Source organism: Struthio camelus, chromosome 8 (assembly GCF_040807025.1).
Source record: "Struthio camelus isolate bStrCam1 chromosome 8, bStrCam1.hap1, whole genome shotgun sequence".
In the NCBI taxonomy this organism is placed as follows: Eukaryota; Metazoa; Chordata; class Aves; order Struthioniformes; family Struthionidae; genus Struthio; species Struthio camelus.
In genome coordinates, this window is record NC_090949.1 from 7,394,813 (window position 1) to 7,418,268 (window position 23,456).

At 42.9% G+C, this 23,456-nt stretch overlaps 2 protein-coding genes across 12 annotated transcripts in view; one reads left to right on the forward strand and one right to left on the reverse strand.

Annotated features, from left to right (window-relative positions):
- Nucleotides 1-23,456, forward strand: part of ALDH9A1 (aldehyde dehydrogenase 9 family member A1) — a 193,394-nt gene that overhangs the window by 67,617 nt on the left and 102,321 nt on the right. The window lies entirely within an intron of this gene.
- DARS2 (aspartyl-tRNA synthetase 2, mitochondrial) overlaps nucleotides 1-23,456 on the reverse strand; it is a 28,971-nt gene that overhangs the window by 1,002 nt on the left and 4,513 nt on the right. The window contains exons 6-23 of one of the 11 annotated variants that reach the window (XR_011142417.1): nucleotides 23,268-23,391; nucleotides 22,605-22,651; nucleotides 18,760-18,866; nucleotides 17,860-17,929; nucleotides 17,094-17,273; nucleotides 16,140-16,247; nucleotides 14,864-14,926; nucleotides 14,507-14,659; nucleotides 13,412-13,630; nucleotides 12,500-12,610; nucleotides 12,213-12,288; nucleotides 10,656-10,863; nucleotides 7,869-9,897; nucleotides 5,922-6,068; nucleotides 5,677-5,761; nucleotides 5,183-5,296; nucleotides 1,733-1,832; nucleotides 295-364 (exon numbers count right to left, since the gene is read on the reverse strand). Coding sequence is in view for 3 of the 11 variants with exons in the window: in XM_068951831.1 (XP_068807932.1) it covers nucleotides 10,676-10,863; nucleotides 12,213-12,288; nucleotides 12,500-12,610; nucleotides 13,412-13,630; nucleotides 14,507-14,659; nucleotides 14,864-14,926; nucleotides 16,140-16,247; nucleotides 17,094-17,273; nucleotides 17,860-17,929; nucleotides 18,760-18,866; nucleotides 22,605-22,651; nucleotides 23,268-23,391 (1,446 nt within the window). In the remaining 8 variants the exon portion in view is untranslated. The other 10 variants (XR_011142416.1, XR_011142419.1, XR_011142415.1 and 7 more) reach the window with 10 other exon arrangements.

Below are 23,456 nucleotides of genomic sequence, written 5' to 3' on the forward strand. Positions count from 1 at the left end.
AATAAAATTCCTGACCTCCAGACAACTTGAGACCACCTGATTTCCCAAGAACACCATTGAACGTATTCTTTTTCTAGTCTAAGCAGGGATCTCACTACTTTGTCGTTATCACCAGCAGTCCTGGACACTTCTTTCCTCCTGAGCTTTTTAGCAAAGACTAGAATGAGTTAAAAACAATTCTATTCTATTGATTGGCCTTCCTGACATCTTTTCAGTAAGTCTTTCTGTTCCCATGATTTTCCCACACGTACAATAGTAGTAGAGAAAGACCAAGGAAAGTGCTGGTCCGCTCACCTGTGGTGCTTACCGGGACTACTGAAAGGACGAATTGTCAGTCATCGCAAGTATTTCTTACATTAAGGGACTGTAACGAAACAAAAAAATACTTGCCCTGAAGGCTGAGAGCAATAAACTAATCCTCTAGTTATAAAGGGAGAATTACAACTATTCATCTAGTAGAGGCACTTTGGGTGCCTGTCATCAAAGGCCCACTTTTCCTCAAGAGTCGGGTTCTGAGCTAGGTGACCTGGAAGAAGCCAAACTGTAATAATGAAATAGAAATCTGGTTGACTGGGGAAAAAAAAAGCGCCATTTGGCAATGTAAGCCAAGCAGCAGAGTCCAAACACATCATCTATCAAAGGAGTAGAGAAATTACAAGGAGAAAAAAAAAAGCTAATAACAACTATTCATATTAATCAATAGAGGGAAACAGGATTCAAAAGCATCTTTTTCTGTTCTGTTGCTTTGCAACAGAAACTCTGTCTTCAGCCAGTGGCAAATAAAAGGAACTATCTGTTGTCTATAATGTCCTCAAGGTGCATCAGAAGGACCAGTGCATGACACTGGTACTGCCAAGGCAAAAAGCCTTCAAACTTAAGCACACAATATGCCTACGGACCCAAGTGGAAAATATGTAAAGACAAGCCTGTGGAGAAGCATGGTTTACATTAAACATTATAAATGACAAATAGCAAAAGCTAAGTGGTGACAATTTTTGCAGTCTCAAATTTTTGAAAACGTTAAACTAGCAGGCTAGAGCCTGTGCCTGAAAGGAGATGTAACCACAATAGCTTCAGGCAGCATTAACACAAACAGGGTAAGAAATTTAGAAGGTGGGAAGGTTAGCTGCACAACACTAGCAAAATTAATTAGTTTATGATCCAGGCTTCTGCAACATCCAAAAGCCATTTGAAAAGTAAGAAAAATATAACCTAGGTAGGGAAATCTGAAAATTTTCTAAAAAGCAATGGTATTTGAAAAGTAAAAAAACAACAAACATATTCTTAGATGTGCTCTTGGGTAAGATACCAGCCTTAATAATTCTATGACAAAAAAGGTATCCAAACTGGACAACAGCAAGAGATTTTCAACAAAGCCATGAAATCATGAGCCTAGCAAACTTGCAATAGCTGGTGGTTAAGGAAAGGCTATGCCCTAAAAGAAGATTCAGATGCAGCCAGGGAATTATCAGGAGGTCAGTCACTGGGATTGTCGTGACTAAGGGAATTAGATTTGTTGTCCACAGACACAGAAATCTGAGACACTAGCATGAGAAATCCTTGCTCCGCGGTTGGGGGGGGGGGGGGAAGAGTTCACAAGCAAGGTCAAGTGAAACGCAGGAACTGCCAAAGATTTCATGAAAGTGTTAAGCTCTATTACAAACAACCTATTGTTCAATGGCGTCATGTTCAACTCCTGTCTGTTGAAAGCGAGAAGTGTTAAGCAACCCACCTCCCTCATCGTCCTCGTTGTTTCTTCTTTTATGACATCAGGGCTGGACATAGTCTTCAGCAGACCTTGGCGAGAATTCTCATCCTCCTTTTTACTAATCCTTCAGGTATAATAATAACTTAATAAATGAATTTTACAATATAACTGCATGGTATAACGGCGTAATGGTATAAAATAATAACAGCTACAGCAATTTCATGAATGAATACTATGGACAGATTTTCACGTTAAATGCCAGTTCTGGGCATGAATTTGCTAAAATCTACAAAAATCTCTGTAATTGCGCATTATGTGACGTCTGCCCCCCACAGTAAGATCTAGAGTATCACAGCAGATACATATAACACACATTGTATCCTTCCAGCTTTTGGTTCATATTACCCTGAAAGGCTAAGGAGAAAAACAGCAATTCATTTTATGATTTCAAAGGGAACAGCAATTGTGCAGGAAAACACATAAAATTGTTCTACCTGTGTCACTGGCTATTTAGAGAACATCTCATATTTCCTAATTTTGCATGATAGGCTTTAATTATTTTGACTTTTTTCTGTATTTTAAAAACTCTCTAAAAGCAGGAGCCAGAAGATGGCAGCATGAACTAACTGCAGCTACACTCACTGATCCCCCTTGCTTTCCACTCACAAAAGTAATCTTACTCACCTTATCTGTACATTAGAAAGAAAACGTACCGAGTATTGTCCTTGCTGTGACCAGTACAGTTTTATCTAAAAATAGTTGCCAATTATGAGTTGAGAATACAACTGCTTTGTTGTGAGGCCATGCAGTGTGCCGCATCCAAAAACCAGTCCAGGTTAAAAATAACAAAGTGCTGTCCTACATGCATCCCTCAAGCACTTTGATCAGCACAGCCACAGGAGCAGTGAGGAGCAGAAAGGGGGAGAGAGGGATGAGAACGGCCTTGACATGAATAAAAAGGTCTGCAAAATCACTGCTTCGGTTTGAACAGAACGTTGTTCAGCTGGTATTAGTAAAATGATAAACTCTAAGAAATGGTGTTTCAGAAGGCGTCAGTCCTGCTGAAGGTCATCCTGACTGCAAAGTTCCTCTTTGTATATTAACTTTTTAGTCAAGGTACTTATTTAACTGGTGAGTCTGGGTTTAATGGGTTTTTGTATTCATTGTTATTTATCTACTCTTCCACTAATGAAATTAATAACACAGTGTGCCAGATATATTCTTCACATGGCCCCAGCAACTATATTAAAGCCAGCAAGCTATCTCTAAATGTAACGGTGGGCAGAGTTTGGTCCTGGGTACTTCTGTGGCGACTGTGTTAAAATTACACTCCTTTCATTAAAAGGATCTCTTTTTATTTCTCTCAACCATAGCGTAAGAGATCTGCTGGATCTGTCTTTATTTATATTACACTAACAGTGAAAATATAAAATGAGAATTCATAGCTTTCAATTTAAAATATTGTTGAGATTTTTACAAGACATCTTAAGCAGCTGAAATCAAACTCCCATCTTTTAAAATTCTTTTTATAAGGTTTTACTATGCATATGACTCTGTACCTTTTACTTAAACTGTGGCATTTTTTCCTCGTAGGGAAATATCAGAGGTTGCCGATGAGTTCGCTTTCTACATGATCTGTCAGAATATTACTGGGCTGCTACCTCTGGGACAAGATACTGCATGACCCTGAGCTAGTAAATCAATCTGTCATCCATCCCCCTTGCTTATTTGTTCCTTGATATGTTTGTACAGCACCTCCAACAATGGCATTCCACAATTCCCGGGGGCTGCATTACCCACAAGAAATATCAGTCCCCCTTTGCTCTGAACACTGCTGTTTTCCCACTGCAAGTGAAGTGATGCTGTGTGAAAGGAAACGGATTAGAGTCCTGTGGCACACCCTCCTCCGAGCCCTGGCATCGCAATTGCTGTCAAATTAGTTCTACTCATGCGACAAAGCCACTTAAGGTTTTTCTTTTACAAAACGGTACTGGATGTCTTTTTCTTTATACACAAATAACAAACATCTAACGACAAGAATAACTGAATAGATGAATAGACGGCAAACGAGGAGTCTATTTCAGGGGACACCATCAAAGAGCTGGAGTCTTCACCTGCAATTTTCTTCAAGCTGCTAAGCAAACAAAAATACTCTCAGTCCTGAGAATGTTACTTAAATCTATCACTCTCTAAATAGAGGATAATATACAAAAATCCAATAGTACACTATGTTTGTTCATCCAGAGAAAACTGCAATTGTATGCCCCTTGTACTAACTGTTCCCAGAAATGTTTTCGTATCATTTACTTTGTCGGTATATACCTGCGACTAGGGAAAGCATAATGCGTTGCTACTTCTCTGTATAGTTTATGAGAATAAATACACCCAGAGCTTTTCTTGAAGCTAAAATCAAAAAAAAAAGCTGTGATGAAAGTTATGGTGAAGTTTGTTTCTTTCAAAATACAATCAAACATAATCAACAAAAAAAACTACTTTATCCTCTTTCTCACTATTATTTTTGTATAATAACTGAAGTACATCGTTAATAACTTGATTTTGGTGCAAAAACTGTTATCTAACACATTTGTACAGTACTGAGCAAAAAAAAAAAATCTAGGTTAATAAAGTAACACATGAGAAAAACATTACTCCAAATAACCTACAACTGTGTGCACTTCTGGCCACTCCAGCTGTAGACAGGTATATAGAAAGGCACTGATGGCAACGCAGAAGATATGCGGTGGTCGCCATAGGAAGAGAGAGGAAATAGCCTAAAATTCTGCAGCTTAAAATGGACGTAACTGAAAAACATAGTATACAAGCTTGTGAAGTGATGAATAATATGGAGATCATAGAAGGAACCTGCACATTCATTCCTTCTAATAACCTCAATGGGAAGGCACCTGGGCAAATGATCAGATACCATATATAACCCACAAAATGCACAGGAGAGCAGTCTATAACACACTTTTTTTCCAATAGTATTCTAAGCGTTACAGTAAACACAAAGGCCATCAAAACAACAAGAAAGCCGGAACATGATGGTATTATTAGAAGCATGTGTGACCAATCCAGGCTCAGTAAATCCGTCACAGAGCTCCTCTTGCTGTAATTTTGTGGCCAGCGCAGCTGGTGACTGTATGTAAGCAATATTTTTTAATTACATAAAACAATGCTTTGGAAAAATGACAAACTAAAACACAAACCTAAAATAGAAGCCTAAGCATTCACAGTTAAGTTCATATAAACCTTCGTGGGGGATTTCCATCTGGTAAGATTTAGATGACTGTCAGTTGTCTGTGCCTTTTCTGCTGCTGTTAACACATGGGCCAAAGGGACAGAGCACGCCAGACACCTTCACAACACGGCTGCTTATGCACGCTGACAGCACTGAGCGAGCGTGGTCAGAACAGCCATCTTACAAGCAGATGATGGTCTAACGAGGACAAGCTCTCCATATCCTTCTGCTCTTACCATTACAGATGCTTTTTCGGAGGCTGCTCACATGCACCAGATGCTGGATGTCAGTGGTTATTTCAGTTTCACCCAACGCCGTACCTGCCACGGGCCCACTGGTGGAAGATCTGCCTATGAAATACAGAACAGGGGAGTCTCGCCTTCCCAGGATTCTTGTAGGAGATTTTCCCCACAAACGTGGAAAGCACCACCTCCTGCTTACACGCAGCAATATTGGGTCTAGTATGCGATCTGGCTCTGGTGTGTACCCTCAAGTACCTTCCACTGGCTTCCATGGCATTGACCTCCTTACATCCGGTGAGAGCTAGGGTCCCCGCGCTCTCCAAGGCAAAGAGAGAATGATACAGAAATAATGTCTCTGCACCAGACTCAAGACTACAGGAGAGTAACGGTACAGAGCAATAGTTCCCCCTCTTTCCCTCTTGGGTAAAATGGTGGGTATAAATCTAGCTGCAAACAACTAAAACTATTCTTTCAAAATTTCTACTAACCTGTTAGGACTAAGATGGATAATATTCTCTTATAGTAGTGGTGTGTTTTCAACAGAACTGCACCCTCATCCTCTGGGTATCTGCACTATGGGATTACACAAAAGTGTTATGAAATTCTGTTATAATTTAACTGACTCTAGACATGGTAGATTCCAGCACAATAGAGGATTAAACTTCAGTTTGAGCTCTAAAAACAGTTCTTATCTTTGCAGTGGTTTATACAAAACCCTTGCAGCCAAACCCACCTGAGCCATCTGGGACAGCTGAAAGCAAAAGTTGGGATCCTTCCTAGCTTCACCTGTCTCTGAAATATTCTGGATAGATTTGGAAACTTTTCAGCAAACAGCACGCTTCAGCTGCTGAGAATCCCACCCAGGTGCTACATTATTGATCTGGAAGGAAAAAAATACTAAATCACATTGGAAACTTACCTCTAACGTCACAAAGGAAGGGTGGTATATACCTAATAGAGGGATTTTCCAGTTAAACCTGCCAAAGGCTGAAATGCAGAGCCAGTTTCTCTGTCAGCTTAGCTGTCACCTTATAGAAAACAGTCTCTCAGCCTTACCAGTGTACTGCTTAGATCTAACAGCAGAAAATCAGCAAGCTCAGGGGTTAAAGGCGTGCAAAAGGCCTTATATGCAGCTCTTGCTTCTGCAAGAATTGTTCCTATACAACCCTATCATCCAAACGTTCATATCCCATGTGGCTAGTAATCAAGTTCTCCAGAGTAGAGAAGACTATTTCAGGAACTAGATCCAGTCACAAGTCGGTCCATATCAGCAAAGACACAAAATAAATCCTCAGCCAGCACAATGTGTCCAGCTGATGATTATTTTCCATCATAAATACATCAAAAAGAGGCTGAAGAAACAGCAGACGTGGCCCAATGACGTGGAAAGCACTGTAGCAATCTGGAGATAACGTTATTTGTTTGTTAGTAATCATATATGCATACATACTGTGTATGGGAGGCTACTCTGCGTGTGTAGGGAGGATCTCTGGTAAAAGCTGATCCAGCTCTTTAAAATACCTCCAATAGATGGAACACGTTGTGCATGCTAATTACGCACTTCTTGCTCTTTGCACAAAAGTTACAATTGTAAAGGAACCCTTAAACACTTTGGCCTCCCAAGAAGTTGTTGAACAGATGTGCACTGCTAGTTTGCCTGAGCGTGGAGACCTCTGCTGCATGGGGGGAAAAAGAAAAGAAAAGAAAAAAGCCCAACGCAGGCAGCAATACAGATTGACCAACTTTTTCTTACACGTCACACCTCTAACAGAAAGATCTGTCAAAGATTAACTCTTAACAGAGGAGCCCAAGACTTTCTTTGCACCTTCTAGCATAAGTGACAGCAACACCGCTCCCTGCTTTTGTCCGGAAGTCCCACAGTAGAAAAGAGGGTACAAGCACATAGGCACTGTGAAAGCTTGTGGCTGTGCTGCAGCTTTGCTATTTTCAGCAGGTGTTTCTGATGAATATTGTGCTGAACTTAAGTAATGGGTTTAGCATGTTCTTTCAGGATCACAGGCCAGCAGCTTTTCTCTGACAAACATGAGATATCAGCCTGCAATGTGATTGCCCCTTATTTCCATGGATATCTACTCTTGCTTCTATCAAGACAAACAGCTAAGCACGCCACCTGGATTGTGGATTAAAAGTGACTTTCCATAGATAAGGTCTCACTTGGGCTTGTGGAAGCCTGAAGCTATGTCCTATAAAGCCAAAAACAATTAATGTCTTTGTGGCAAGATCCACTGGCAACCATTGTAAACTACTTCATCCACAAATCCAAGCTCAGATTACTTGCGTGAATTTTAGATATGTCTTTTCCACTGACCTGTTGTGGCAGAACCTGTAAGTTCAGATGACAGGTTTTGTTGTATTTCTACACTGTAGTTAATGGTAGCTGTGTCACGTACTTATAATGGCAATGAGTCCTTAACATAGCAGTAGGTAAGCAAAGACCACAGGAAACAACTTGCACCAGGAGAGGGATATGCATGTCTCTGAGTCAGCCTGCTCACACATTATAACAAGTGGTCTTGAGCAGAACGCTCCAGGAAGTGTTACCTTTCTGCCTAAGCCTTTTGGCGTACCAGTTACCTATGTAACACTCCATAATTCTGCTTTTAAGAAACTGGCACTCTTCAGATGTAAACAGTATCTGCCTTTGTAAAGAATTACTTACCAAATGATGTGGTATCCCTTGTTTCACAACAAAAAAGTTGAGCAAACAGTGTTTACAGTTACTATAAATAATAGTCTGGGGGAGTGAAGACTTCTTTGCATGTTTTCAGAACTGTGGTTTTCTGTGATTTCATCTCCTTCAAGAAGCCTCTGATATCCCTGCTTCAGAGAAACAAATGACCCTCAAGCAAGTTCCATTTATATCTTATTGTCACTACCAGCAAAGAATCTAAGAGAGTCTACCCTCCTCTAAAGAAGGACTTTGAATGCAATATACCATTTTTCTGGCTGTATTCCATATTATCACTTGCAGGTTAAGGGAATGAAATCTCTGGTATAACTCTTAATAAAAGGCGTTAGAACATTTCATTCCAACTTGCACATTTCCACTTTAGAATTAAAGTCAGTCTTGTACAACATCAAGGTAGTTTCTGTGAACTAGACACCAAACGGTCAGCAAGCAGTGCCTGATCTAAAAATCTCTCCAAATCAGCAACTCCCTGCTCGCATCTCTTTCAGCCATGCTGTCAAAGATGGCATGGGAGTTACTAGTTTTGTCCTAATAAAAAGTTTCCTACTTCCATTTTAACACCATTCTGGAATATTCTTTAACCTGGATTTTTCCAACATTTCTCTGTTGCAGGTCACGCTTTGAAATCTTCCTAGCTTCTCTGAACATGGTTTGATGAAAACCTTCCTAGACCTTCCTCTTCTGCCCATAGATTCCAGTCATTCTCTGGGTTCTTTCCCTTATTTATATATTTCTTATAGCATTCAGTCACTTTTCAAGAGCAAGATTATTTTTAATGCAGACCTGCTTAGGCATCTAGCTTTCTGCTCAGCCCTACAAGCAGTCACATCACCAAACTTCTTAAGCTACCGTTAGCACACAAAGTGATGTTTCAGCAAAATCCTGCAGTCGCCTCTGAGTGTTGGAGGGAGATGTAAAACAAGAATGTCTCAGAGTTAAAAAAAAAAAAAAAAAAAAAAAAATTGAGAATTCACCGAGATAAGTGTTTGACAAGAAAGAATATAAACACAAATCTAGGGGGCTTTTTCCTTGCTTTGTCTTTTTTTGTTGTTAAAGAGGATTTAACCATGCTCCGAGACTGATGATAACAATCATGAGATGAGGAAGGATTTTGCACACATACCTCCGGCGTCTTCAAATCTAAAGAGAAGACAGCAAGTCGGTTCTACTGTTGTCTATGGATGGTACTTTCAACCTGTATTTCAAAGCACTCCAAAAAAAACCCCAAAACAACAACAAAAACGTTAAGGAGAAGAGCTGCATCCCTTACTGGTTCTCATCAATAGGACAGTCCAGAATTTAAAAAACACCAACAGTCTGCACTACCGAGTAATGTTTTCCAGCAACGCGGAGTTGGTATTTGTTATAATCCTCGGAGCAGCCTCAGCTAGAACCTGCAAGATGGGATCTCCTGTAGAAGGCGTTCAGTATCAGCTCAGACAAGAATTGCAGGCATTCTTCTAACCACATCGCCATGCGTTTTCTCCGGCAAATGCCTCCCTCCTACTGCCCTGCCTAGCTAGGACATCGTGACTCTCCCTTCTCTTTCTGTGCTCCAGCTTCCTAGCTTATTCAGGTGATCTCATGCTTTTCTTTTCCTCACCTGCTTTGCCTTCCTCCTTCCCTCTCTCCAGTTCTCTGCTTATTCCCATCTACATGCAACACGAGTTAAGAACATCTACCGGCAGCACCTTTGCAGAGGGCTTGCTGTACTGCAAAGCAGAGGGCAGAGCCAAGCAGCTTGGCCTAGCAGAGTGCTGCAAGGGCTCACAGTCCACTCAGTACAATGTTGCTTCTACACTGTGGCTTCACTGCTCTGGGACAGAGACAGAATAGATGGTTGCTTGCAAGGGGCTTGCTGTTGCATCACTCACTGCTGTAGCTGCAGGTTTGCAGGAGGTAGAATTCACGCAAAACTGCCAATCCTGCTAAGCTGTCACTGATTTCTCGTCACTTCCTTGACCGGTCAGGGGTCGTAAAGAACTGGCACCTCTTCCTTCTTGAACAGAAAGAGCAGAAAAGCCCGAACCAAGCTCAGTCAAAACCAAATTGCCAGATTAACTTTATTTACAAACATACAAACTTCATAATTAGCATTCTGAAAGCAGAAGGACCACAGGCCCCAAAGCCAGATCATCTCTTGTTTGATGAGTATTACAAGAACAACTGTTGCAAATGCTATGCATGCTCCTTCCTCTCTCTTTGATTAGGGATCACACCTGACAATAGGAATTCCTTGTAGCAAGTTCTGGATGATCTTGTATCCTCCAGCAAGAGAGAAGCTGTAGGCTGCACTGAAGATCCACTATGAATCCCCAAGGCTCTTGGCCCAGCACAGCACTGCTCTGTTTGAACAGTTCTCAGCTAAAGGCTGACAATTTGACAATTATCAGGAGTACCGATTTCTACCAGAGGCTTACATAGGATCTCCTCCAGATGGAAGGGGAGATATTTTACAAGGGACATATAAGAAGTGAGGAGTGAAAAAAAAAAAATCCCACTTTCACTCCAATATGACACCCCAAAACCAATTGTCTCAATATCCTATGCTAAAATGATTCTTCTACTTTGCTTTCCTACTTCTCCTTCCCGTTACCAATCCCTAAGGTGAATTCCTGTCAGGGGAGCCCCCCATTCAATTCCGAAACTGCCATGTTGCAGTGGGCTTGTACTCCTCCATATCAGCTGATGTTTTCTGAATTCTGAACTGAACTATAGCATTTAGAAGCTAAAATCATCCCTAGTTAAACAGATCACCTCACGTCACTGGCTTGAAGTCAGTTTTTCTTTGCCTCTGCTTCTGCAACAGGCCAGGAAACCTGGATGTGATATGGCTCTAGCTCTTCTGGAGTGACATAGTCCGGAGCATTGCCCATCAGGTCCCGTCCCCTGAAGGATTTGGGAAAAGCGATGACATCTCGGATACTTGGAGTGCCAATGATGAGAGAGATCAGCCTGTCAAGTCCTGGAAGCAGATAAAAATCAGTGAGCCACTTGAGTTATGGCCTTGAGTTATTCACTTTCAAAAAGAGTCAGGAAGATGGAAGTACATAGTTTTACTGGGCTTGAACATTAGAACAGAAGCAGATAAGGGAAAAAGTTAACCTCAACCAGTAAGAGAGAAAGACTTGCCTAGAGAGCAGCAATACCTAGACAAATAAAGTAGTTGAATGTTACAAGAAATTCTGCAGAACACCAAGGACTGCAAGATAGAGACAGTTTCTTTGCAGAGACAATGTAACAATGCAGGGCCAGTAAATGGCAGGAACATTGTCAGGGCTCTGCTGAACTGGTCAAGCAAAGCTCTTGGCTGAGAAGAGTTACAACAATGAGGAATGAGGAAGAATTCAGGAAGAGCAACAGCCTCTGCGTGACCTGATGGAGGGAAGTTACACAGAATGACAGAATGGCTGAGGTTGAAAGGGACCTCTGGAGATCATCTAGTCCAACCCCGTGCTCAAGCAGTCACCTAGAGCACATTGCCCAAGATCTTAAGAAAAAAAAAAATCATATGTTAAAATGCTATTTGTTTTTTAATTAAAAAGAAAAAACACAAACTTGTAAGAGTCTAGGAGAAAAATAAGACGTTGCTGTAATGCTATACAACATTGTAACGACTTCAGAGGATGCCATTCCCCAACAGCTTAAACCAAACAAGGGTCAGCCCGGCTGTCTCCTCCCTCTCCCTCTGACTGTGGGGTTCCACCTCCTCCCTGTGTCGGCCCGGGTATTCATCGGGACTGTGTGGAGCCAGATTGGGGAACTAACCTGACAAAAAAAGCATTGTCCCTCTTTGGCAGGATTTGTTTACTGCCAGTTTAGCTCTCTTGATCAGTGAACGACACAAAAAAAGGAAGGGGCTGCGGGACTGTGAAGCAAAGGGTGAGACTGAGGCAGTGACCTAGCACATGAAACAAAGTACAATGCTGTCCCAGGCCTACGGGCATGCAATATAGGGATCCTGTTCTGGCTGCATAAGGAGGAGAATAAAGATGATCCAATCTTCGTGAACATGCTGTTTGCAGAATAGCAGATAAAGATTGTTCTTTGAGTCACCAACATCTGATTTGGTCCTTGCACAAGAGATAAACCACATTATTACCCTGGGGAGGGACCCCAAAACGTTCTGCACTGGGTGAAGAGAGCTCTGTTTCCTTCTGTAAAGCAGCTACAGATTGAAGCACTGTATAGGCCCACAAGGTCTCAGGAGGAGACCAGGCTCTTATTAACAAACCTGAGGCTTTTTGCTAAGGTCTAGTACATCAAAATAAAGTCATAAGACACCTGCAGTCTAAGAAGCTACGTAACACCTACCTAAAGCGATTCCTCCATGAGGAGGCGCTCCGAACTCCAAAGCATCAAGTAGATGGGAAAGCACCTCAGAGTCCTCCTGCAAAGTTACATAAGAAGCATCACTGACAAAACAACGCTTTTCCTGCTAGCACTGTAAGATGAAGGTACAACGAAGTCATCCGTCTCTCGGAGCAGGTTTCTTTATCTGAGTAGCACACCCATGTTTCTTACAGGATTTTAAGTGACTATTTAAATGAAATAGTCTTTTACATCTCCAAGAGTATGTGGACAACAGCTGTAAGTGTTACCTTCAGCACTTTCTCAAGCACAAAACGCTGTAGCTCTGCATTGTGAATTCGGATGGAGCCACCTCCAACTTCATTGCCATTTAGCACGAGGTCATAGTGCTGGCTACGGACCTGGAGAAAGAAATGAGCAAGCACCTTAGCAAGGCATGGCTGCATTTAACGCCAACCCGCACACAAAAAACAAAGCAGCACTAGGAGCGAGAACATGGCATACAACAACACAGCTTTCTCTCAGCATTCACAGAAATTTGATAAGAGATTCAAAGCACTAAAGATGAGAAAGCTTTCTACTGAATTTCACTAGAGGTGACAAATTTCACCAAGTCTCCCCAAACAATGACCTCCTGGTGCCCTGTAGCATCCTAGGCCCAGCAGGGCTGCTGCTCTGAAATATTCAACAGGGCACAAATACCTAAGAAATCACGTGGTCATATCGCCCATTGCCTCTGTTGTAGTTTTCTCCTTACAATTTGAAGAGCAGCTTGCGCCCGGTCTGAAGTCAGGCAACGCACTAGGATCTGACCCCAAGTCCAAATGTAACAAGGTTCCAGTTCTGTACCAGTCCTACCAAAGGCATGGATCGCTGCTGAGAGTGCCTCAGGACGGCACGTAGCTTAACAAAATCGAGAACAGTATACATCCTTATGCAAAGTTGGTAAGAATGTGAAGCAACGTGGGAAGAGTCAGAATATAAAACTCCTCACTTTAAGCAACTGTTTTCTACAAGGCCCTATTGCTAGGAGCACATCTAGAGTAGCCTAGAAGCCATATCTTCCAAACAGATATAAACAATAAGCAGTGAATTCCATGAGACGATATGCCTTTTTACAGTAACAATAACTGCTATTTGACCACTTTTCCAAGACACGCAGCTGTAAAAGGGCCAGTATGGAGAGCATGAAGTTCAGTCACCTTTGTGGGATCAGAATAGAGGAGGCTGGTATCTGAAGGATGAGGGGCAGTGAAGGGATGATGAGCTGATTCCAGTTCCATGGGATTCTCTTCCTTAGGGAGGAAGAGCGGGAAATCTACCACCCACAGGAAGTGAAAAGCTGTAGGATCACGGAGTACCAGGCCAGCTGCCTCCAAGAGGTCAGCGCTCTCCAACCGTAAGCTTCCTAACGCAGAGCACTGCAAAAGAAGAGAAGGGAGAAAATGAAAAGGGTCAGTTTTAATGCCAGGAACTCAGGGAAGTTGCACAGGCCAGGGAAAGAGTTTTTCCATAAAGGCAGCATCAACAGACAGCATCAGTTGCACTGCTGCCTTAAAAACACTTTTGCCTCGTCTCTGAAGACGAGTCACCTTCCTCCTGAGGCAGCAGCGGTTCCAGGGTTCGGGCAGCTGATTACAGCCCTACAAACAAAAGCTGAGTAAGAAGCTAGAAAATCCATTTTCTTCCAAATGTTCCATCCTCACAGAACTCTTACACTGATCCAAAGGCACTACGCAAACATGGATTACTGTGAAAGCACAGGTAAGAGCCTCACTTTACAGAGAAATAAAGGCACAAAAGGGGGAAATGAGACACAATTTTGGCTATCATGGAAAGCATGACACCTTGTCATAAGCCAAAGCTTGGAAGGCAATGTCTACTAGTAAGAACACAGAAAGAGGAAGGACAGAGTCTCCCATTACCTCTGCTAATAAGGAGCTGTGCCTCCCTCTCCCCATCTGCTTATAGGTGACCAAGTTGCCTAGTTGACTTTGTTTTCTAATCTCTGTTGGGTGTTTAAAAAAAAAAAAAAAAAACAGGATGAGGTGAGAGAAAGCAAGGCACTGATGTGATCACATTTTACAATCCAGCCTTTGTTTCAGCTATGATTTTCTTCCAGAACTTGACTGGGGGAAGTAAAAGCAACAGGTACACTTCATGCCTTATTTGTTGTTACTACAGCTTCAGATCCAGAGTAACATGGAATTAGATGATGTCCTATTTTAATGATTAGAGGAACTAGGGCAAGGCCAGATAACATCAAAGCCATCATCAGCAACATTCAACTCTCCTACCGCTCGCTTGTGTTCTCCAGCTGCCAGCAGTACCACATCGTCCCCCTGCATGTTCAGCACCTGGATGAGCTGTGACTGCTGCTCCTGGCCAAGAAACTTGGTAAGCAGAGACTTCAAGCTTCCATCAGGCCTGCAGATAACGTCCACAATTTCCTAGTGCAGGAAACCAGTAAAGACAGGGAACATGTTCAGTTCAGTGCTGCCCTCTTTCGTCTTGAAGCATATGTTCAGGCGCTGGCTCTCAGCAGAAGAGCCTTATTAAAAACTGCTCTTCTACCTTCCTCTGCCTGTAGTTTCATAACCCTTTATACAGCTTGTCCTTCACCCTTTGCAATGCTTCAGCAGTGTTTGTCTCACCTGGTTAAATTGGGATTTGGCAGCCTCCTTTAATGACTCGATATCTTTATTTTTAAGATATCTCTGGAGAAAGAGCAAGAGAAGAGACATTAAACATCAGTAAAATCTGTGGAAAGCCAGGCCACGATTCAGATCTACTGACTCAGCTGCTTCCAAACCTCTCAAGCTTTTTTGGTTTCTAACACAAGATCTAACACAAGGGCTGCGGAACAGAAAAGGGCCTGCAGCGCTAGGCTGCAGCTGAGTGTCTTCTCCAAAGGCTCCTTTCAGCAAGAGGACCCTCTAGGTGGTACAGCCGGATACAGTTTTTCTCCCTGCTCACAGATCTGACTCTGCTGACCAGCTATGTCTGATCATGCCAATTAACTGCTTCCAGCATGCAGGCTACAGAGCAGAACCAACGGTGTTACCACATTGTTGATGTGCAGGGCATAGCTCAAAAGGGAAGAACAAGAGAGGGAAACTGAGCTGACCCTCAGATGCAAAGAAATGCAGTAGGTTTGAGGTCTTGCATCAAGATTTTGATTATATGGCTAATATTGAGAGCTCAAGATCCCACTTTTGTTTTGATCAAGTGCGCAGCTTAGTGCCCTCTGGCGGGAAACCACTAACTTGCACTTTCTGCCAAAATTACAGGAATCTGAGAGAAGTCACGGCCAGAAAGTCCTACTCCCCAAATAAAAGTGCTCAACGGAATCTTTGTTCTATATTGCATACGCTGCAAAGATGCCCAGAGTCAGAATTAAATCTGTTTACCTGCCAAAATACATGGCTGCTGTCAAATAAGCATCTAGAGCTATCAAGGCTGTCAGCCTTGGATTTGGTCTTGGATATTCTCATTACAAGACACGAGTAGCGTCCACGAACGTGACAAAAGTAAACGTGAGAATGGCATGTAACCAGCTGATCTTTCTCTCACTAGCCCAGAAAAGAGCTGTGCCATACTTGGTGCTTTTTCAATCTCTTGCCACAGGGCACAATTTATTATTCAGATGCAAAACAGAAGCCAACCTTGACGAAAGCAAACTGAAGCTCGAGAGGCCTCCTTATGCTCCAGAGACCTTGCAGCTCTTTTCTCCTGCTGGCCTTCCAGAAGACAACATATTCTTTCCATCACCTGATCTTCCCCATTCCCCTCTTCTAACATCCCTCAGCTAAACCTGAAGTCAATCACAAGTGACAGCAAAGGACATTTCCATACCAAGAAAGAGGAACTCAAATTGCTATTTTATTCTTTTTAAATAAACCATAAGCCGTAAGTAAAAATATCACTTACCATCCCCTGAGGGATGCAAACGGCTTTGACAGTGCCGTGTGGGTAACTGAGCACATTCTGCACAAAGCGAACATCCAAGCTTCGTGAAAAATCACTGATATCCACTATCTGAGTGGGGAAAAAGGGGGGAAAAAAAAAGGCAGTAGTGGTAGGAACATAAAGCAAAATCCTGCACCTGTGTCTTTTAACATCTTTAGCACCACTGCTTGGGACAACATTTCCTTGCTCAAAGAAATCAAAGGATTCATAGAAAGAAATGAATGGGGCCAAGCTGGAATAACCATTAGCAGCCTGAGCGCTAGAGACAGAAATGCAAGAGAGGTAGGAAGAAACAAGAGAAAGGTAGAGATAGTGACATCCTGCCACAATGTAGGGAGCCCACATACTTAAAAAGAAATCCCCCAAATTAATTCCTGGGGAGATATAAGATGCTTTCTTGCTTTTCAGCACTGTTCCTCTTAATACTTGTATCGGTATTTCTATTTCACACTTACTTATGTCTGTGCACACTAACACAGCTAGTCTTCTCAACAAGATCTTCAGAGCGCTGACAGGCTGGTAGGCCCAGACAGATCAGAGAAGCCTGTCTCACGAAGTAAGGTCCCAAGGAGCAGCACGCTTTGGGACAAAAATATATAAAGACGCCTAAGGTATCTGTGGATGCCTTACGGACTTCTGGTCCTAATGCTGTCCAAATTATTTGCTTCCTAACACTACATGATCTTAAAAAGTTCTAAGATGATCCATTTTTCCACAACCATATAGCAAACCTTTTTGTTTTCTAACATATGAATACCTGTACAGAGCAGCAATGAGGGAAAAAAGTTGTTTATGTTACAGCATTAAGAACCCCAGCTGACCACAGCACGTAGATATGATGTAAACATAGACTCTTCAGAAACACTAACAGAAAGAAGGAGGAAAGCTGCAAGTTTCCAATGGGCAACCCCTCACCTTCATGCCAAAGCGAGTGTCTGGTTTATCAGTCCCATAGTCAGCCAGTGCCTCCTCATATGTCATGGAAGGGAAAGGAGTGGTAATGGGGCCTCTCTCCTCAGGCCAGGAATATTGCAGGAGGCCCTCTATTAGCCTCTGGATCCCACCTTGATCTACAAATGACATCTCTATATCGATCTTAAAATACAAAACAAGAGGGGCATTCCATGTTAGCTACAGTTTTTGCCTCTGCACAGCTACTTGCAGAAACTCAACTAAAAAACAAGCATAAAAGGAAGTAACACGTTACATTGAATCAGAACATGACTGCATTACACTGAGGCTGTGCTTGTGATCTCCCTTCAGCCTTACGACTCAGGTAACAATATCCTCAGAATCCTCAAATGAGGTAAAGATGACAAAGACCAGAGGGGAAAGCCTTGAATAGGACAGGCTGACTCCGTCTGGGATCTGAGGACTGAGGATGGGATGCCCAGCTCAGCAGGACAGGCACAGATGTGCATCATCAAGCACAGCCACAGCTACAACACAATCCCCACAGCTGCTGATGGGTATCTGGGACTGTACAGTCAGCCAAGGACAGAAACCACTCTGTGCATGCCCCATACCACCTGCAAAGGGCTGGGCCTGTGAAACACGCAGCAAACAAAATTCTCTCCCCAAAGCATTACCAGAGCTAACCAAAACTAGTCCTTCAGTACGGAAAACAACTACAGGTTGTCTGGGGTGAGGAGGAAAGTGAGAGGAGGTGTAAGCTGGTTACCTGAGTGAATTCAGGCTGTCTGTCAGGCCTTGAACCTTCATCTCGATAGCAGCGAGCAACCTGAAAGTACCTGCAACAGTACTTTTTTCCTCAGACAGGAGTTTAAAGTACCCTACATTAAATTGTGGCTACAGAACTGATTATTGCAGGGGCGGGGGAGAGAGAAGCCAAGAGCATGCTCTGTTCCCTTTGTAGCAGGCTGTCACAGCCCTGGTTGCCTCCATCCCCCCAAAAGCATGGAAACTAGAGCGGAAGCAACTGCACCAGCAGCTGTATCCACGTCCAGCCATACCCTCCAGAGGCCTGTGACAAGCTATTCAGTGAGCTGTGCCATGACAGGGCGTAAGCAGTCCCTTTTCCCACCTTCCACTCCAGACGTGGACCTTACTAAGGGCCGAAAAAACCCGTTCACTGTATGAACGGCTCTACTCTATCTCTATGGCCAGCTTCGATTTTATTTGGGGAAACGAGCCCAATTCAAAGCTTTGTACCCTGCATCCTGAGTACAGGCTTTCCCTGTCCTAATCACGCTCAACTGCATAGCTTCATCTCAGTTAGTTCTGTAGATTCCTGCTGGTGAGGCTTTTACCACTCACTTGACATTCTGCCCTTCGGGCAGTCTGCCCCTGCAAAGCTTCTTCCTACATCTGTGCTAATCAGGTTTTTATTTAAAACAATAGTGAGGATTTCAACCATTAAAAAGGGATAAAATTCCATTCATTGGGAGGCATTACTGCTAAAAGGCCTGACCTAGCTGAAAAGTTGCAAGTATTTAAGGATCCCTCTTTAAATCACAAAACGCTTGGCAAGTTCTTGGGGGAAGTCTCCAAAACCTCACAGATCAAAGCAAATAAATCCTGGATGAGACATGCCGAGAACAGAGGCCCAAGAAACCCTTACCTGTCCAGGCCGCCAACCATGAGGAGCTGCTTGAACTGCTGAGGACTCTGCGGCAGACAGTAGAACTTCCCCGCTTCCCTCGAGGGCACAAGGAATTCTTTTGCCCCCTGGCATCAGAAAGGAGAGAAAAAGCTTACAAAATTCAGCAAGTAATCAGTATAAACTCCCAACAGAGCAACAAGCCATGGGCTTATACTGCAGCATGGGAGACTGAGGTTAGACATTTGGGAGCAGTCCCCAGGCACAATGGTAGTGAGGCACTGGAATAGATTGCTTAGGGTAGACACGAAGCACTGGAATAGATTGCTTAGGGCAGACATGAGGAATCCTGTCCCAGAGGACAAGGACACGTCAATATCTGGTTTCAGTAATTTAGGAAGCAAGATCTTGTGTTGGGGAGGGTCAAGACTACTTCTCGAGATCATCTCCGGTCCTATTTCTTAGGGTAAAATACAGAAGCCATATTACGGAACCGCTCAGCATTAGAAATACAATTCCTCAAGTCAGCTTGAAACCTTCCATCCAAAGCAAAGTCCCTCAGATCAGGTCTCTGTGAACCAGAAAAGCACTTCCAGCCTTATATTAAACCAGAATCATACTATAAAAGCTTATGCTAATTGGGCATAAAGTGACTGTCAGCAGCAATTAAAACCACACCTCTCCCCCTACTGTACAAGGGACCTGACCTCAACAGACCTAGCACACAAGATCCGCTTCTTTACAAAAGTGATTGGGTTTTAGGCCATTTCCACGCACCCCTGCCCCCTACTCTTTCAGAAGATTCAGCTTTCTCTCTTGTCCCGCCATGTCTTGCTCAGAACGTTATAAGTAGATGCAGAAAGGCAAAAGCATCTACTAAGTTTATCAATGATAAGAAATGGATTTTAAAGCCAGAAGTTCAGTGAACACCTGAACTAGAAAAGTGCCATTTCCTACCATCACCTCACCTGGCGATTGATTCAAGTGCTTCAAATGGCGCATTCTATGACATTTTTCCCTCCCACAGATTCTTTTGTGTTTGATAACATGAGGTCACACTGCAGCCTTTCCCTCCACTCTAGGTCTACTTCACTGGTTGCCATCTTTCAAAAAACTTTTTGGAAGTCTCTGCCTTCAAAACCTTCGCCCTTTTGTCTAATTTGAGGAGAACTATAAAAGGATTTAAAAGTTCTGGAGAAGGAGAATGGACCCGGATAGCCTTGTTTCCACAGGCAGGCAAGCTAAGCTCTACAAAATTCAGCAGCTGTATTTCAGTTCTGCACCTTTGCTTTAAGAAATTGCACACAAGAAAAACTTTGGGCAAACCTGGCAGGAGCTTAGGCTAGGTCCTTTTGTTGAAATCTGCAGCTGACTCGGCTGCGTTGGGTTGGCAGGGGAGAATTTTTCTCTAGATCCTGCAAAGGAGCAGTTCTATTTCTTTCACCCAGTCTGCTGTTTCTGCTTTATAAACCCCTCTCAGCTGCTCAGTCACTTGTATCAAGGCTGCACCACAGAAAATTTTGGCATCACTAAGTACTGAGAAGGCGAAAGAGGACAACACACAGCTGACTTCACCGTTGCTGTAACAGAACTGCACCTCCAAATAGCTTTTGCTTCATTTATCACGTTTACAGGCCACAAATATTTTTCAGTAGGACATACCCTACCCTCTCTGTGCAGTTCCACCATATGACAGTGTTTTGAAGAAATAAAAACCAATTTCTGAGATTACACGCAAGGTTGCATTGTAAACTGGTGCAGGTTACTCACTCACAGTGGTGAGCGGACGATAGCTGTGAAAGGAATAGCTACCATTAACAGAAGAGCTCCCCACTTCACTATATGGTAGCCTAGGTAATCTTCCTGGGTGTTCACCTACTGCAACCTGGGCTGACTGTTCCCTCAGCAGATCTGTAACGCTGACTTCACAACACAAATCTCCTACCTGCTCTGCACAAATTCCCTCTGGGCCTATGCCCAGCAGCCCCCTCAGGGAAAGAAATATATTATGTGTGGTATCACTATTTCATCTTCAGATTTGTTTTGAAAATGAGGGCTTCTCTGAGCATCAGGGAGCTATCATCTTTTCCTGCTCCTGGCTCCCTTCCTGCCTGCCCCTTGATGTAGAGCACACTGGAAGAAAGCTCAGCCCGATGTTTCCTCAAGTGACCCAACCTGAGTTGTAGAAACAAGCTATAAATGGCGTTTGGAACTGAGCAGGCTGAGATGCCTTTTGCAACATACGATAGAATTGAAACGCTGCTGTAATCATCACTCTTGAAATCTGGGTCTACTTCTGCTTCACTAGCTCTTCACACCCTACATTGCCTCATGTAAGATGTGAGCTTTAATCTTAGTGGCACATTCCAGGCCTAGCAATGAGTGCAGCAGCAGCTTGCTCAGCAGAGTACAGGAAATACCTGACATGTAAAGGAGTCTTTTCTACAGCAAAAAAAAAAAAAAAAAAAAAAGATACCAAGACTAAAAAAAACTGTTTTCCTCTGTTAGAGGGAGGACAGAGGAGTAACCTCCAGAGAAGAGCTGAAGAGTTGAAGAGAATTTTTGAGCTCTCCTCTCAAAGGACAAAGAAAAAAAAATCACCATACAAATAACAAGTTTTTTTTAAAAAAAAGTACATATGTTTCCTAATCTACAAGTCACTACACCTCTTCTACAAGAATCATTGGCTTTCTTTTGCTTATCTAGGCAAGAGAAGGCTATAACACCATAGAAACACTGAAATTCCCAGCAGAAGTCAGCACAGCAATTAAGGAGTGATATAGCAAATATAATGATCATGAAATGGCACGTTTTCAGAACTCTCCAGGGACTGCAATGAACTTTGTTTTTGTTTTCAAAAACAGACCCTTTTCAGTGCCTGATTCCAAGTCCTTTCAAGGTAGTTATAACCTTCAACAGACTTTGCAAAAGACCTTCCTTCACCGCCTTTTGCTTACTGCTGAGCTCTGCTCAGCAGCTGAACCAAATCTAGTACCCACATCTTAGACCCTGGTGTAGCAAGTAGGTTAGATGCATACAGAACTTCAGTAACCTGACATAAGTTATCTGCTCTATAAGCTGGGTGGACTTTGTCATTATTAGTAGAGTGCACTCCATACCTGGCAATCAAAGCCTCAGACAGAGCTGTTTCATAGAATTGAATCTGCAAATTCAAGGATAACATCATAACCTAGAAGTGGAGGAGGAAAGGACCTATAGCCTCCACGTAAAAATCTCACTGGTGAGGAAATGGCTGTTTGTACGGCACATTTAAACAACCTATTAACCAGTTTGGTCTGAAATATCCTCCACCTCTTCCTGTGTGAAACTAACGCTAACAGTACATTTAAATACCTACGATGGATGGTAGAAGAACTCTGTGTCAGCAGGAAGAGTACACATCCTTGCAACAACAATTCCTGGGCTACAGCTCCCTTCTCTATAATTAATTTTATAATGAAAGGAAGAAGTATAAATTCAGAAATTAAAACACCTTGAGGAGAGGCACTGCAGTGACCTACCAGTTGAGAGAGAAATGCTAAGAAAATAGCGTTTAGAGGAAGATTTTTGCTTTAATCTGGCTCTCCCAATGTATGACCCATGTTCAGCATACACTCTACAAGACAGAAGCTTTACTCTTTTACGGTATCAAAGGATTCAACGTTGAGGCACAAGATGCCACCTCCTTCCATTCACCCTCGCTGTTTTCAAAAGGATCAATGTATCATATCAGAAATTGCAAGTGAGCTCTTAATTAGTGGGAACACAGCAAAGAAAACAGAGTGGCAAATGAAGATAATTCAATCATTAGGTGCCCATGCAATTGCAGGTGGCTAAAATGCATTTATTTCTGACAGCATACGTACCCCTGGGGTTCTCTTAAAGAGCGTTGGAGTCTCTACATCCACAAACCCTGAGGAACAAACACATGCTTCAGACACAGGATATGGTGAGAGCAGGGGTGACAAAAGGAGGCTGCAGTGGGGTTACTCGGGTCAAGAGCTAATCTAGTACACCACATAACCTCTCCGAAAACTAGACTTCTGTTTCTAAGCATAACTTGTGCAACGACAGACTTAAAGGCTCTGAGCTCCTCCCAAGTCCTGCGAGAACTGCACATTCCATATAGGCTGAGGAACTGTTAATTCACTATCAATTTTGAACTAGGCTGCAGTTTTCAAAAAAGGACTTCCTGATTTTAAGATAAGCCCTATGAGAAATCCATCCCTTTATCATGCCTCAGTGTTGGGTGACCAAAAGAGGGAAACCACCTGCAGAAAGTCTTTGCTTCTAGATACAGCTCATTTGGAACAAGTGGTCTGTGGAACGCTCTGAGATTTCAACACGCTTTGTTCTTCACACCTGCTAACATCCCTCTAGAATCCCCAGTGCAAGCAGACATGTCCCTACTAAGTGGGACCCATGTGGCGTAGCAAGGTGGTTGGCAACTTCTCCCAGCAACAGGAAAGAGAAGGAAGGAAGACTAAAATGTTGTTTGCTGCACATTATTCTTCAAGCACTTCTCTTACCATGGAGATTACAGAGATATTCCCGCATCCTCATCACTATCCGTGATCTCAGCCGCAGGTTATACTGTAACTGAAAGCTGCGCAAGTCCAAGTAGCGATACTGCATGCGTAAGGCCTCTGACTTCTGGAGATAAGAGACAACTAGGATTAAGAGACAAAAGTCAATTTGCATGTCTAATGAGGCTGCTC